At 36.6% G+C, this 17,186-nt stretch overlaps 1 protein-coding gene across 1 annotated transcript; it reads right to left on the bottom strand.

Annotated features, from left to right (window-relative positions):
• Nucleotides 1-75: 75 nt before the first annotated feature.
• On the bottom strand, nucleotides 76-3,410 carry LOC145583255 (UDP-URONIC ACID TRANSPORTER 1-like). Its single transcript, XM_081640455.1, has 4 exons — nucleotides 2,740-3,410; nucleotides 1,711-1,814; nucleotides 807-1,035; nucleotides 76-456 (listed from the first exon to the last, which is right to left on the bottom strand). The coding sequence occupies exons 1-4, from the start codon at nucleotides 3,181-3,183 to the stop codon at nucleotides 310-312; spliced, it is 924 nt and encodes a 307-aa protein (XP_081496581.1). The 5' UTR covers nucleotides 3,184-3,410; the 3' UTR covers nucleotides 76-309.
• Nucleotides 3,411-17,186: the final 13,776 nt, after the last annotated feature.

Raw genomic sequence — 17,186 nt, forward strand, 5'->3', positions numbered from 1 at the left:
TCATACTACCAATTTCACAGCAGTCATTAAATTCATCTGATCATACTGTTAAATAGCAATAACGACAACAATATATTCTCTCCGATAATTTTCTTAAGCTGATTTTCCTGGTGAGCTGAATAAGTACAAAAAATAGAATTATAACCTCTGTTTTGACCTCTCTGTGAACAATACTGCTCCACTCTACTCAAGATATGCTACTAAAATACAAGGGGTTAAACCCGAACAATTGACAAAATATAGTTACGTGTAATTACCTAGCTAACCAATCTTCCTATTTAAGATGAAAAATAATAAATAAAGAATGTATTACTTGAATCTCCGCTTTGTCTCTCCATAAGCAATCACTCCAAGAACAGTCATTGTATAACCACCAATACCAACCACGGTAACTGGGTTCTGGAAAATAAGTATTGAGATAACGACAGCCACTGCACCCTTTGCATTGCCTAATACCTGAAGAAAAATTTAACATATACTGAGTAAAGATACTAATAGCTGGGAGTCACAGGGATCCCTAGGAAACAGAATAAGAGAAAATAAAACGTACGGAGTGTAAACTTTACCTAAATATGCTATATAAGAAAATGAGATGTCATACTTGCAAAAAAAAAAAAATAACACTACACAAGGCATAAAAAGTCTTCCCTAACTAACCAGAATTACTTTCCTAGATAAAGCAGACATTCCGAACCCTAGTATTGTTGCTTTGAGAGATTAATGATAGCAAACAGATTAGCCATCGACTCACAACACATACAATTAACTAAACCATTTAAAGCATTAGAGGTACAAGGATATCAAACCTGGAGAGTTAGGGCACTTGTGTACTTGGTCACCAAGAAGTTGGACAAATTGGCTGCATAAGCCATGGTTGAGTTCAGTATAAGAATTATCAACATGAACTTATGCAAATCTCCCACAGAAGCAAAGACTTCTAGTACAGTGGGTTCCATTATAAACAAAGCAGGAACTAAGGCGACAACTGCAATTGGGGCCATATACAGCAACAAGTTCATCGAGTCCATCTTTTCCCTGAAACAAGTAACATATCATGAAATTAAACTGAAAGTCCATCAGGAATGCATCCGAACAGAAATTAAAATTTCACCCCAGTTTGCACTTTGCAACTTGTTTAAGTACGAGTCAATAGGGAAGGAAACTAACACGCAGTAATATCCTTTCAGAAAAGTGTGGGTTCTTTTGTCGTATATCTAGTTTTAACAATTTATAGATAAGACTCTAGAACCAATGAATGATGTCTGAAATAAGCATTCTATTGTTTAATCCATGATGTGCCATGTATTACATTCTTTTGAACTTTTAGCCATAAATGTGATATACTCCAGAGAATGCTTCTAATCTTGCTTTTAAACACCATACCCATGATCCTTCATGTACTATTTTCTTCTAAAATGTCAAATTTGATATAAGATAAATGAATTATTGCTATTTATTCGCTATCAGCATCATGGTCAAGTACAGCCCACTTCTAAAAACTTGATGCACAATGTGATATGACCATGATTCTCACCTGTGCTCATGCCTAGGTCTCACTTAACAAGATATGGACTGAAAATTAGATATGAAGAAGGAAAAGTGCGCGTAGATTTGTGATTTTGAACATAGTACCACAAAAGCTCACAACTTCCTTTATTTCTGTTCTGATTCTTTCTTTGCAAATTGTTTCATAAAGTAGCGGAAACTCACCCTTCATCAGAGAGTAGGATGCCCTGGAGAACAGATTTGAAAGCCCTTGCTGCAGTGGCACTTATACACATAATAAATCCAAACAAATGAAAACTTGGTTCCCCCTGTCAAAATCCACAAGAATTCCATCAAGTTTCTTACTTTCAAGTTCAAATACATCAAAAACACGAATTATTTTCCAAACAAAGATGGACAAAGTAAAAGGTGGTTGTTTGCTTTAGTGTATGTTCTCAAAAGAAGCAAAATTATGACTGAATCACTCTCTACAAAAATGCTATGCTATATTCTATTTATAATCTTCTCTTTGTTCAATAATTGATCTGGAAGGACCACATTCAAATAAACTTGGTCCGATTTCAATATAACCAAATAAGAAAATAGATTAGTACAATCAACTAAGTACAACAAGTGGGGTTTATAACAAATCAAATCAACAAACAAGCAATGCAGTTTCATCAAATCCTGCAATTAACCAAATTTGACAATATTACTATTTACCACCAATCCCCAACAAATCGAACAACAGTATTCCCAAAACTATCTTCATTAATCATACTATAACTTCTCTTAGTAAATCAATTTGATTACACCAAGCAATGCTCTACTTTGAAAGATCCATCAAATTCAAAGCTGACTAAATTGAAGCATATAATAATCAAACATCTACTATTGTACAATATTTAGCTCACTATCATTATAACAACAAATCACACAATCAAAGACATAAAATTTAAACATCAACAACCATTTCCAGATCTTAAGTTTCATACTTAAAGTTCCAAATTAGATCAAAACATACCAAACAATGATCCAAACTAAAGAGGAAAACAAAACTATCAACAATTCATATAAATTTAAAATTCCACAAACAATCCAACAAGATAACATTGCCAAAGCCACAAACCTTTTGGGATTACGAGGTAATCCCAAAAGAACAAGGTCGACTAAATGAACCAAGATTTTATCTCACGTGATCATCAACAACGAATAAAATATAATAATTCGAAATACCAAGTTGAAGAAATATACCCCACTAGCAATAATAACACCAGTAACAACAGGAACAAGGCAAGCATAAGTAACCCAAGCTTCTCTCTTGAAAGTGATCAAATAAGCAAACAAAGCAGTGAAAAACGGCGTCGTAGCACCAACAGCTTGATTGAAGGAAACAGGAAGAAATCTCAAAGATACATTACCACCAACAACTGACCCACAAAAAACAATACTCAAAGTCACAATTTTAACAAATTGTGATCTTGATTTTACTCTTTGTAATGGAACTATTTTCAGTACAACAATGGAAATGTAACTCAGAAAAGCACAAGCTGACATGTGGCACATTGTTAGAAAAATTGGAAATCCGAATTTATAATTTGAGAGAAGTAATTTGTTTAATAATAATACCCCAATATTTGATGAATACCATAGTATTATTAATGATCCTATAAAAATCATGTCTTTTTTTATTGACATGTTTTTTTCTTTTTTTTTTTTTTTTTTGGGATCTGGGGATTTGGGTTGAAGCTCTTTCTGGAGCTTTAATGGAGATTGAATCAGGGTTTTTTTTTTCCCCTTTTTTGGGAAGATGGGTTAAATTAATTTGAAATAATTAAATAATTAATGTATTAAAAAAATTTCAAAAAAAAGAAAAGCAATCTTTGAGTTTAGAGGAGAGAGAAAGGGATGTATTGAGTTTTCAGGAGTTGTCACAGGTTGTGGGGTAGAAGATGAACATAGAAAGCGTAATATTTGTGTTTCTAAAATTACGAGCTTTAATTTTTTTTTTTTTTAAAGAATATTTTTTGTGTAATTTTTTTTGTTGGGGAGAATGTTACACTTTGAAAGTTTGAATAGGGTATTTGTACAGATCACATCTAATTGGTGCAGAATATAATACGTTTAAGCCCGTTAATTGGATGAGCTAAATGCACAAGTTTGTTATGGGTATGTTTTGTATCTTAAATAAGGAAATTAATTAAAATTACGATATGAAATAATAAATCATACCCATATATCGCACACAAATTAAATATTTTTATTAGATTATGTAAATAATTAGTGTGTTTATTATGTTCACACTTGTAACCCTAGTTAAGTGATTTGTATCCTCTGTATTTATACTACTTTGAGAATAATGAGAAGGCCAAGGAACAAGAGTGATAACAAGACGATGATTTGAAACCTTAGCCCCAACATTGGCAAGTTGATCCGCAAGCATCTTGATGTGTTGACAATAGGCAGAGACATTGGGGAAGTTGTTCAAATCGATTTGAGAAAATTCGGATGCAAGTTGGACGACACGATTAATCTGATTATCTTGGAAGATGTCTTTCAATCTTCCCCACGCGGCCTCGGCGGTAGAATCGGGTTCGATGATGGTGTTGAGAAGATCGTTAGGTATAGTGCCGTATATCCATTGAAGCACGATAGCATCGAGGCGGCTCCATAGTTCAGGGTCAGTTGTGGACTGAGAAGTTGAAGGGTCGGCTTTGTCAGAAGGAAGAATGTGATCAAGCACTTGATATGCCCTGGCATGAATCTTAAATAACTCGGCCCAAGAAGAGTATTGAGCGTTTTTATCTCCAAAGTAATTGGAATTAAGTTCTTGATGTTGGGAGCAGCTAGAGCGGGATGGAAAGCGGAAGGTTTTGGTGAGTTTCCCATGGTGAAGAAGAAGAAGAAGAAGAAGAAGACAGACAGTATGAAGCTAGAGAGAGAAAAAGAGGGGAGAGAGAAAGACCTAACCTGATATCATATAGGAAATAATCCTGATTCAATCTCGTTAGGCTACCCAAGCTTCTAACGAAGCTAATACTGTTGGTTCCGCCCTCATTGCTGCGGGGAACTCTCTTTCCAGCCTCGAGTCTCACGCCACCTCCATTCCTCGACACCAACAAAAACAGAACAGTCGCGGTGGTGGCCATAGCAGGGGCCGCAACAATGGTGGTCGTAATAACAAAGGTCGTGGGGGTCGTGGTCACGGACATCAACAACAACAACAAGCCTCACAACCTTGGCAATGGAATGGTTCTCAAGCTTGGCAATACCCACCATGGGCTGCTTGGGCTTCTCCTCCTTAGGTCGTACCACCCTGCCCGTATCCCACCTCATCATGGACTCTCCCACGAGGACTCCACAAGGGGGAATCTAAGGCCCTAGGCCTCAACAACAACAGCAAGCGTTTAGTGCTCAAGCCCCATCTTCCCTGGGCTATGCTCCCACCAATGTTGAAGCTGCTTTGCACACCCTCTCCTTACATCAACCCGATGAAAATTGGTATATGGATACAGGAGCTACTTCTCACATGGCTTCACATCAAGATACTCTCTAGTCTTATTTTAATTTGAGCAATCCTCGTAATATTATTGTCGGAAATGGTATTGGCATTCCAATTCGTGGCTATGGTCAAGCTTCTCTCCCTCCCTTCACTTTAAATATTATTGTCGATCTCGATGACCGTTTAGGTTTCAGAATAACTATTTAGAAGTGACGCCATTAGTAGAGAGGAGAGAGAAAGGGATGTATTGAGTTTGCAGGAGATGTCACAGGTGGTGGGGAAGAAGGTGAAGATAGATAATCCGTTAATTGGATGAGTTGCACAAGTTAGTTTTGGATTAGTTTTATATCTTTAAATAAGGAAATTAATTAAAATCACGATATGAAACTCTTAGTCATACCGGCCTATATATTGCACATAAATTAAGTATCTTAGCTTTCAAATAAAAGCTTCTCTTGACCCCTTGGCCCTTGCATAAGTTGATTTTAGTTTGAAACGCATATGAAATAATTAAGTTTTTGGATTATAAGTAGGAAAATTTGTCAATTGCAGCCATTAAAAAAAAAATTGGAAATTGCAACCCAAAAGTTCTTATAAATTGTAAATTGCAGCCCGATTCAACTTTTTCATCGGTTTACATGTTGAAAAATATTCGGTTAAGGTTTAAGGGGCCATTGTAGTCCTTAAGGATCCGAATTGAGCTCGGAATTAGCAAAAAAATAATGTAAGTGCCTCGTTTTGCGTAACAAAAATGTATCTTGTGGGCAACATTTAATTCCTCTTGCTGATTTCTTTTTGTACACTACAACCTTTGGGTCACTAAACAAGCTTGGTAACATAAACTTGTAAACAAATACACTGAACGACATTATTGCTTTTAGTCACTACGCTAGTGTCATCACTTTGACATTATCTTACATCTAAATGAGAAAATTGCTACTCCCTTCGTCTCTTAATTAGATTCCTTTCTCTCTATTATGTAAAGAATAAATGATAGAAGTAGGAATTTGAAATAAATTACTCTATAATGAAGAGAAGTGGAGTTTGAGGAGAAGAGAATCATGTGATATTGACCCACATACTAAGTGGAAGCCAAACGAGTTTTTTTTTTCCCTCTTCTTTTCAAATATGAGTTTCAAAAAAATCTTTGCAGCTTAATAGTAGAGTTGATCTAAAGTAGCCCGACTTGCTTGCCCAGGTTTGGACAACTTTTGGGCCTGGCCCATTCTAACCCAACTTGACTTTTTAATTTGTTTTGGGCCACCTAAAATATCATTTTAGTAAAAAGTTTTTTTTTTTTTTTTTTGGGGAGGGGGTCGACGGTTTTATGGGGAGGGGTTCTAGGGTTTTGCGGGGTTGGGAAAAGTTTTTCACATGAATGGAGAGCTTTGCAGGGGGAGGGGAGGGGCAGCGAGTAGAGCTGTCAATTCGGGTAAATGGGTCGGGTTTGAGTCGGGTTTGTGTGGGTCGGGTCATCTCGGGTCGGGTCAATATGGGTTAATGTCAAGACCTATGTGGGTCGGGTTTGGGTTGGGTCATGCTTGAGTCGGGTCACGTCGGGTCATACATCTTTTCGGGTTCGGGTCGGGTTTAGGTCGGGTCAATAAAAGGTCGGGTTACATTCGGGTCGGGTGAAAAACAAGTCGGGTTAAATTCGGGTTTTTACGGGTTTAAATGAGTTAGGGTCATGTTCGGGTTCGAGTCGGGTTCGGTTCAAGTCAATTATTTTCGGGTTATAATCAGGTCGGGTCATTATCGGGTTTGAGTCGGGGTCGGTTCAAGTCAATAATTTGCGGGTCATAATCAAGTCGGGTCATTCTCGGGTTCGGGTCGGGTTCGGTTCAACTCAAAAACTTGCGGGTTATAATCGGGTCATTTCCAAGTCGGGTCATTCTTGGGTTCAAGTCGGGTTTAGTTAATAATTTGCGGGTTACAATCAAGTTGGGTCATTTAAACTTATCTGGTCATTCTCGAGTTCAAATTGGCAAGTCAATAATTTGCAGGTTATAATCACGTCGGGTCATTTCCAAGTCGGTCTCGGGTGTGGTTCAAGTCAAAAATTTGAATTCCCTTAAAAAAATAATAATAAAAAAAGATAAGTCAAGTAAGATGAGAAACACTTGCTATTGTCTGGGTCCCGTGTATTTTTTATTTTTTTGTTTAATTTTTTTTTTTTTTTTTTTTGCTGCTATCCAGTTCAGTTTTTCTTTGACGAGGATTATGTAAGAGATAAGTCAAGTAAGATGAGAAAGGCCACTTTTGTTTTATAATTGGAATCCATGTTAATAAATTGAAAAAAAGCCTGAAACTCAATAGTCAATACGGAGTACTCTTTTTATCCTAAAAATTCCTAAATCCTAAAATTCGGGTTAGTAATAGGTCGAGTTTAAATTCGGGTCGGGTCAATAACAAGTCGGATTGAATTTGGGTCGAGTCAATAACAAGTCGGGTTTATTTCGGGTCGGGTTTAAAATCGAGTCGGGTTAGGAACGGGTCGGGTTGAACTCGGGTCGGGTTAGTAACAGGTCGGGTTGAATTCGGGTTTTGACGAGTTAAATCGAGTTTGGGTCATTCTCGGGTTCGAGTCGGGTTCGGTTCAGGTCAATAATTTACGGGTCACATTTGGGTCGGGTCCTCTCTAGGTCAGTTCATGGTCGGGTTCGGGTCTCAAATACTCGGGTCAACTCGGGTCTAGGGTTGGTTTCAGGTCGGGTTAGGTAGGGTTCGGGTCACCATTTTTTTCGGGTTCAGACGGGTTAGGGTTAGGGTCGGTATTTCGGGTCGGGTCAGCTTTTGACAGCTCTAGCAGCGAGGGGTGGGGAAGGAAAGGTGGTGCGGTGGATGGGTTTTATGGTGGTGTAGGTAGGTATGAGGGTGGTGGTATGGTGGTGGCGGCCAAGGAATGAGAATGGAAATACCTATGGGGGGAATTAGCTTGGAAGGATTTGGGGGAATGGAGAGAGTGAAGGGAACGAGATAAAGACCTAACAAAGGAAATAAGGGCAGTTAATTCCCTTTCCTTTGATTAATACCCCAACCAAACAGTCCCTAAAAATGTACGAAGTAAGGACATGTTTTCTTCGACTAGTTTCAGCTACTTATTCCTTATTCATTAATAAATTCAAATTAAGTTAGATCAGACCAGAAACATTCAGGTCAAATTAAATCATACAGAGTAACTTTTAATTATTATTTACTTATTGCTAAATATCGTTAATTGCGTATTAAAAAAAAATGAGAATTATCTATTTGAAAAGTTCCTAGTGAGACGAATATAACAAGATCCATCTTGATAATGTATATTTTTTTAAATTTTTTTTATTATAAATTAATATTAAAATGCGATTAAAATTTAGTGAAATTATAGAATCAGATCAGATAAGATAATAAAAATTCAATTAGACCTTAAAAAAATCGGACTAATCTCTTTGTTTCAAGCAAATAGAAACAAGTTCTAAAAAGGGGAAAAAGAAAACAATTATCAATAGTTTTGTTTTCTACTTTTCTGTAATAATATTTCTACCCTCCCTCATTTTATTTTGGCCCAAACTAATATTCGACTAATCTTGACGGAGTTTTGTTTCTGTAATAAAAAAACTAAAGAGGAAAAAAAAAACTGTTATAAATACTGTATTGTTTTCTGTAATTTTCCACATTTAAATCAAACAAAGCATCTCTTACACTCTCACTGTAGTGTTGCCGCCAAAACCATCATGATTTCCTCTCTCCGCCATAATCGCCGCCGCAAAAATCAAACCCCCATACCCACTCCATGTCTTCTCCGCCGCATAAGAAGCTGAAAAGCACCGCCGAAGACGCCGACGAAGAAACTCCAATGCACATCATATCGAGCGAAACCCAGAACAGAGAAACCCAGAATTCTGAAACCCAGAACAATGAAACCCAGAGAAACCCAGAACAATGAAACCCAGAACAGAGAAACCCAGAATTCTGAAACCCAGAACAGAGAAACCCAGAATTCTGAAACCCAGAACAATGAAACCCAGAACAGAGAAACCCAGAACAATGAAACCCAGAACAGAGAAACCCAGAATTCTGAAACCCAGAACAGAGAAACCCAGAATTCTGAAAACCAGAACAATGAAACCCAGAACAATGAAACCCAGAACAGAGAAACCCAGAACAGAGAAACCCAGAACAATGAAACCCAGAACAAGATATTCCGGATCACGTCATATCGACTGAAATCCTTCCAAGACTTCCCGCCAATTCACTTCTCCGATTCAAACGCGTCTGTAAAGAATGGGATTTGTTAATCTCGAGTTCCGATTTCATCAATGATCATGCGTTCCGCCCAAATCCTCTCTCCTCGAGGTCTGTTCTTTCAATTGCCAATGATTCTTCATTAACTGCTATTGATTACGGAGATCTTGATTTCACCTATTTTGGCCAGTATTCCTCTGTAAATCCCATTTTCTTGATTGGTTCTTCTCATGGCTTAGTTTTGTTGATTTCTGCTCATGCGACAAAGGGTGAACTGCGATTTCCTTGTTTACTTCTTTATTTTAAATTTGATTTTAGGGTTTTTAATCCTGTTCTTGGCGGTCTTGGTAATACTATTTCCCCTCCTCCAAATTTTCTTCAGAGTACTGATTTTGCTGCAAAGGATTATAGTTTTGGGTTTGGTTATTCTTCAACTCATGAGGAATTCTACATTGTTGCTATTAATTTTCTAGTGTCCTTGAATCGTCCTGTGGTAGTTGTCTTTCTATACAACTGTAGTACCCAACAATGGATTGTAAAGCACAAGGCAATAGCAGAGCCAAGGAATGAGGAACAAAGGCTGTCAATTGTACTTGAAGATGTTTGGTATAAACATAGTGGAACACTTGTGAATGAAGCTTTACATTGGGGTGCTATTATAATAGGGATGAATCACCAATGCATTGTTGGATTAGATTTGGGTAGTAAGAAGTTGACATTTATGAATTTGCCGTCTGCCAATTTTGGGGAACCTGCAGTAATCATTCGTTCTGCTTTTAGTCTGTGTTGTTTGAATGATTTCTTGTGTGCTTGGGCTTATTCTAAGGGTGGAAGAGGAGTTGAGATGTGGATGATGAAAGAACATGGTGTGCGGAAATCATGGACCAAGTTGTTTTGTGCTGATATGAAATCTACATATTGGTATTTTTTTGGAAAGCCTAGACAGATAATGATTTTCAATTTTGATGGGCTACGGTATGTTGACTTCAGCTGCATTACACCAATATGGAGCAAAGTTTATTTTCCAGACCAAGTGAAAGCGGTGAATTATGTTCAAAGCCTGTTATCACCTGATGCAATAATCAAATATCCGACCTCTGGAGAAGAGAATGAATGACATACATTGGGAGAATTAAATGCTCGTGTTGGCACATACATACATTGTGAAACTTAGCTGCTCGTGTTGGTACATACATTGTGAAACTTAGTTGCTCCTGTTGATAGATACATTGTGTAGTTAGTTGCTCGTGTTGGTACATACTGCTGCCTGAAAATTAGTTGCTAGTGTGGTTGAGACAAGCATTGTCAAAAATAAGCTGTCTGTGTTGGTACAAACATTTGTTATTGTTGTGAAAATTAGTTTCTTGTGTTGATACAAACATTTGTTATTGTTGTATTCCATTGTAAACCTTACCAGAAATGACAATGCAAATCTGCAGATAAGACTTAGCTACTTGTCTTGAATGATAAGTCAGTTTGCCTGAATATTGCTATCATAAGCTACAATGAATATGAGTTGTTTTCTTGGTTTGATTTATGTCATGTGTTTCTCCTATCTATTTTACTGTCGACATGATCACCAAATGGTTCAACTAGCACTTACTAATTTGCTATTACAGCAAAATCAGAGAATATATTATCAGGTTGGATTTGTTTTAAAAAATTTCTTGTTTAAATGTTATCTTGAAGCAGGTATGTTACTAAGGTAACAAATGTTAAATGTGTATTGTTTTTCAATTGATGTAATTACTTAGTTCCTACATCAATTTTTGGCTGCATGAAGCGTAGCAGACTGTAGGTGTCATGGATGAAGAATATGATCAGTACTCATCAGGAAAGAAACCAGGTAAGTAGTAATAGGTCATTTACTGCATTAAGTTAAGCTATGTGAGTATGTTGTTAGAATCCTAGTTCTGAATTCAGTTTGGTATCAGTTTCCATTTGACATTTTTAGAATGAATGAATTAATGTGTCTAATTCTTTTGAGTAAAAGAGTATCAGTGGGTGCCATCACTGGCAAACATTCTGACTTTCAGACATACTCTCTATGAACAAAAAGAGGGGGGGGGGGGGGGGGGGGCGATTTTAGAAATGCACTCATCCAACTCTCCCGACCTTTAGCTAATGGTTTCATTTGATCTTGTACACAGTTTAAAATGTGAGAAGTTGTTTCCAATTAGTTATATTGAGCTTATTTTATCCTGTCACTCTTTAATAATAATCAGGTCATTTGCATGTCCACAACAATCTTTCAGCACGCAGATACCTCTCAATGTAGACTGATCTTGTCCATGAACCACCATCTATATATATAAGAGGCAACTATGACACTTTGTCACTTTGTTTTGCTGTTTGTTATACATGATGTCCTGTCTTAAATCCTTGTATGATCACATGTTTAGCCTCTAAGCTCGTTTAAGCTTTGTTTCCATTTTTTTTTACTCTTCCTCCATATCCCGTGACCCTCTAACCAGGAAGCTTTCCCACAGTATGCTCATCTGTGAAACTTGTATTGTGATGCATTACGTTCTTGATCGATTCATGCTCAACTATAGGTCTGTTAAGTCTTAAGTGTATGACTTGCATTTTTCAATCCTTGCACTGATCTGAATCACCAGTTTCTGATTTTAAAAAGAAAACTTTAGAGGCTGCCTTCTATTTGGATTTGGGTATGTGTCAAATTTGTACTACTACAAACTTGGTTCTAGGTATTGATGAATAAAAGGCTTGATTTATGTGAATTATGTCTATTCCTTGTAGCAGTAAATGATCGCTTGTCAATTTAATTACTAATAGATCGATTTTCTGTAGTTGTCAGAAGCTAATGAAATGTTAGTCTCTGAAACAGATGATAGCAGATAATATGTTAAGTTATCGAAATGTTAGTCCTTGAAACACTTTGAATATATTATTAGATTATTGTTGGATCACGTCTAATTGGTACACATAATATGTTAAGTTACTCCTGTTCATTGGATGAGCTGCAAAAGTTTAATACTTTGATATGGTGAAAATTATAATATAGTCATAAGAGTTTGATTTACTTTTAATTACTACCAAATTGGCTTTTATCTATGCCTTTACTGATGAGCTAATGCTAGCTGACTTCGGCCTTGATCCTCCGAAATATCTGCATATTTGTTCCAATGGCCATTTTAATGTAGTGAATTATGTTCAAATCCTTGTATCACGGCTCTTGCCTTAAGCTCGGACTAAAGAGAATAGATGATTGTTTGTACTATAGACTGTGAAAGTTAGTTGCTTCCTAAAATGACAGTAACTTAGCTACTTGTCTCACAAACTTTAAGATAGTTTCCCTGATTTTGCTAGTGATCGAAATGATACAACATGTCTAGTTGTATCGCCTCTTATCCTAAACTCGGATCAATGAGAATAGATGGTTATACAATAGTTATTTTCTCTGTAAATAAACTTGGTTACTTGTCAAAAAAAAAAAAAAAGTTAGTTACTTGTCTACTTACTGCAATGAATACTATGAGTTGCTTTTTGCGTTTGATAAAATATCATGTGTAAATACTTTCATCTCTCTTTTTTATTGCAGATTTGATTACAAAGTGGTTCAACTACCTTAACATTTGCTATTATATATAGCAAAATCTTCAGATCAAAAAAAAATATATATATAGCAAAACCAAAGAATAATAATAAATCTTTTTACTTGGTTGGAAATAGATTGGATTCGCTTTAGCAAATTTCTTTACAAGTATTCATCAAATTGTTATCCTGAATTTGCATATTCTAATGTTTAGTCTGTTTACACAAGTTTAGTCTTCTTAGCCGGAAATATAACTATCAAACAAACAAACATTTAAGGGGACTTTTTTTTTTTTTTTTTTTGGCATATAAAGCTAAACTTGTGTAAACAGACTAAACATTAGAATATGCAAATTAAAAAAAAAAATTCAATTAAAATAAAATAATTAAACCCTAAAAACTTCTTTATTCTCTCTCTTCAAACCTAGTCACTATAGTAAAACTTAGGGGCTGCCATCAATTTTATCAGAGGTAAGCCCTAAATTCTTCTTCAATTTAATGTTTTTAGCCAAAAACGATCACCAATATGGTGATTATATTTTGTCCCTCCATATAGGGTTTAATCAGTCCCTCCATGTAGGGTTTAGTATTGTTTGTTTGTTTGTTTTTCGTACGTGTAAGGATACAAATTTGGAAAATTCGTTTAGCAAATTTGGGGAATTGTGGGTCTGTTGGTATAAGGGTGCAGATTTAGAAGATTCATTTTGCAAATTTGCAGATCTTGATGGCCAATCAAGTTTTATCACTTTTACGACTATACATCAATGGAGCTTTGTCAAGAACGATGCAAAGACATCTAAAATTATTCAGGAGCAGTTCGGAAGCGATGCCATTAGTTTAGGGGTGTTTAATTCTTGTATTGAGAATTTAAATCTCTTTAGGGATGATTGTAAGTGCCCTTAATGATATCACCACTCCTTATTCCATTCAATAAAAAAAAAAGAAAAAAAAAGAAAAAAAAAGTCAAGTCAAAATCATATAAGAACTTGTGTTACTCACTTTGTATTTTGTTATTTGCTCCATTTTTCATATTCGGAGTTTTAGGGGAAATACTAGAAAATTATTTTATAATGAAAGAAGGGTTGGTTGAAAAATAAAAAAAATGTGAAAACCTAAAGTAGGTATAAGAAGAAAGGAGAGTAAGGGCATGTTCTGATTTACTGAGCTGGACTTAATTGAACTGAAATTAGTCCCTCTTACCTATAACCTGTGATACCAGTTAAGTTTTTTTTTTTTTTTTTAATTTAAATATTATTACTCATCATTCACCTACAACCTCAGCCACTTCCATAGCCATAACCACCACTACCCCTATCTCTCTCTTCCTTCAAACCACCATGGACCCAACAACTCCTCACTGCCATACCACCACCACGACACCACCTCCGTCCTCATACTGCCACACCACCTCATCAGCCCACCTCCTCTCCCAATTGCGGTACCCTACCACTCGCCTACTCTCTCTCCTATCCCCGTTTTGCGGTCATTGGTCAGTGTGGCTTTTGCAGGGGATCGAAAATTGTGGTTGATGGTCATTATATTGTTGTTAGGGGCGAGGCAAAGAATTTCGGAGCCCTGTGCGATTTTTAAACTTGAGCCCCTTTTTCATAATTCAAATTTCCGCTAAATGATACTTGAATACTTTGTTAATATTAATTTTAATTATCACATTACATAATAAATTATAAGAAATAAAACTCTAATATTTTTACGAGTACTTGTAAGGCCAATTATCTCAATAATTCAAAATTTTGGCAAAATATATTATCATAAAAAAAAATTCAGTAAGTTGTATTATAAAACAATGTTAATTAAATTTACAAGATTTTTAAGTCATGGGAATCGATCCCCCTAACTTCCCCTACATAGCTCATTCAACCTTACCAGCAAGCCAAGAAAATCTTTAGCAAATATTGATTTCATAATTACATTTTATAAGATTTTGGGGCCCCAATATTTTGAGGGCCTGTGCAGTCGCCCAGGTTGCACCGTGCCAGCGCCGCCCATGATTGTTGTTGGTGGTTGATAGTGATTGATGGATGGAGTAGCAAAAAAGATACTTCCTTCGTTCTTTTATTATTGCACCACTTGCCTTTTTAGGAAGTTTTACAAATATTGCACCATTTCCTGTATAGGAAAAAAATTATTTGTGTTCACACTACAAATACCCAACATACCCTTGTTTTTTCACACTTACTTTTTAATTTATCAATATGTCACATGGGCAATTTTGTATCTTTACCTTTCTCTCTCTTACTTTTTTTCACTACCAAAATATTTGTACCCACCTCCTATGGTGCAATAATAAAAAAACAGAGGAAGTAGTTTCGATGGATGGGCTTGGCTGAAGATACTTTTGGTTGCTAGGGGTGGATGTAAAGGTGGTTTTAGTGGATGAAATTTATAGTTGTGAGAGGGTGGTGGTGAGAGTTTGGGTTTAAAAGCAGGTAGTATTTTTTTGGTATATATGTATGTATATTTTTTTTTTTATAATAATGTTAAATAATCTAACCAATAAGTTGTTGACATGTTGCTCATTTTACCTGATTAACTAGTTAACAAAAGTCTGATACTAATTTGAGAAGGGACTCCTTATAGTTGATATTATTCTTATTTAAAACATATTTGGGATTAAAATGAGAAGGGAGCCAATTGTTTGAATTATTTTTGTTAATTTTTACAAAAGGATATAAAGCGAGTAGTAAAATATGGCTATAAAATAAAATTAGAGCAAGTAATTAAATACAAAAGGAGTACTTGTTGTTAGTCACCAATTTAAAATCTTACCTCTTATAGGAGTCTCTTCAACATAAGGGGTTGGGAATGGAAAGTTTTGCTAGAAGATTTCAACATATCTTCATTGAGATTTTGTTAGAAATCTCTTTTGGGAAGTCACAAGAAGTGACTCAGTTTTCATCCATCACTAGAGTCTGAATGGTTCTCAATTACTCAAGTCCTCGAGAATCCCTAAAACACGAGAGATTGCATTCGCCCCTCTTGGTGCTACAATCCACCTAGGATGATTGTTTGAGTGCCCTACACCTACAATCAAAGCTCATTGGTTACATCTCTATGAAGTCATGTCAAGTATGCAAGTAGGGATGACAATAAGTAGGGTCTAATGGTGGGCATCGTGTCGTGCCGGGCCATCGCGGGCCGTGCCTTGCCGTGTCTAGTGGTGGCTCGTGCCGTGTCGTGCCACCATTTTGCATACCCAGCCCACGACATAGCACGACCCATGTGTCTGGCGTGCCGCCCATGTTTCTTCTTATTTTGAAAAAAATCGATATATTTTTGGAAAAATTGCTCGGAATAATCCGACTTTTGGCTCATACACTCAAAATAATTCCACCTATTCATTATTTTTAAATAATCCGACCTTTAATGCGAATTCTCTATAAATGGTCCCAAGTGACCTGTAACCGGTTAGGTTAGTAATTTTTTTTATTAAATTTAATACACACGTGGCATCACCCGATTGGTCAAAAAAATAAGTTTTAATTTTAATTTTGTTTTGAAAATTGATTATTACTAATTAACTTTAATTAACTAAAAACGAAAAATTTATACCATATCCAGCCCCATAGCAACCCCAGCAACCTCCCCGCTGCCCCTACCATCGGCCTCAACCAGGCCTAGAGCCGTCAGTCCCACCGCCACCACATAGTTACTCTGCGCCGTTCGCCAACCATTCCTTACCCCGTTCCTTCGCAACTTACCTATTATAGAATTCAAGGTGTGGGAAGAGGAGGGGAAGAAATCGGCGAGTTGTGGGAAGGGGATTGGGGTCAAAATTAGGGTGTGGGGAAGGTGAGGGGGCCAGAAAAGGTACATGGGAAGAGAGAGGGCCGGAAAAGGTACAAGGGTGGTGGAGGGAGATCGAGATCGGGACGGGGAAGGAGATTTTTGCGATGGTTTGTGGGTTAGGGGAAGGGGAGTCGATGGTTCAGGGGGAGGGGGAAGGGGAGAGTGGTCGGCGTAGGGAGCGACGCTCCGGCGTTGGTTGGCAGGCAGGGGGTCAGGCAGGTAGTTGGTGGACTAGTGGGCAGCCGTGGAAGGTGGTTGGGCTGGTGGGGGTGGCTTTTTAATTATTTAGTAATTATTTTTTTTAACTTTAAAAAATAATTTTATTTTTATTTTTTTGACCAATCAGATGTCGACACGTGTCATGTAACTTGCTATAGCAAGTTAAATGACCGATTAGGACCATTTATAGCGGATTGGCATTAACAGTTAGATTATTTAAAAATAATCAAAAGGTGGGATTATTTTGAGCGGATGAGCCAAAGGTCGGATTATTCCGAGAAATTTTTCCAAAAATATATCAATTTTTTAAAATGGATACACTATTCAAATAATTTTATTAATTTATGTGTATGCTATTTTATTATTATATTAATATTGTTCTTTATATTATTCT

The sequence above is a fragment of the Chenopodium album genome, chromosome 15 (genome assembly GCF_948465745.1).
Source record: "Chenopodium album chromosome 15, dcCheAlbu1.1, whole genome shotgun sequence".
NCBI classification, from domain to species: domain Eukaryota; kingdom Viridiplantae; phylum Streptophyta; class Magnoliopsida; order Caryophyllales; family Amaranthaceae; genus Chenopodium; species Chenopodium album.

Coding starts and splice junctions, on each gene's coding strand:
- LOC145583255 (XM_081640455.1), bottom strand. CDS start 3,183: ATGTCAATAAAAAAAGACATGATTTTTATAGGATCATTAATAATACTA. Junction 1,815..2,739: donor GTGTTATTATTGCTAGTGGG/GTATATTTCTTC, acceptor GGATTTTGACAG/GGGGAACCAAGTTTTCATTT. Junction 1,036..1,710: donor ATCCTACTCTCTGATGAAGG/GTGAGTTTCCGC, acceptor TACTTGTTTCAG/GGAAAAGATGGACTCGATGA.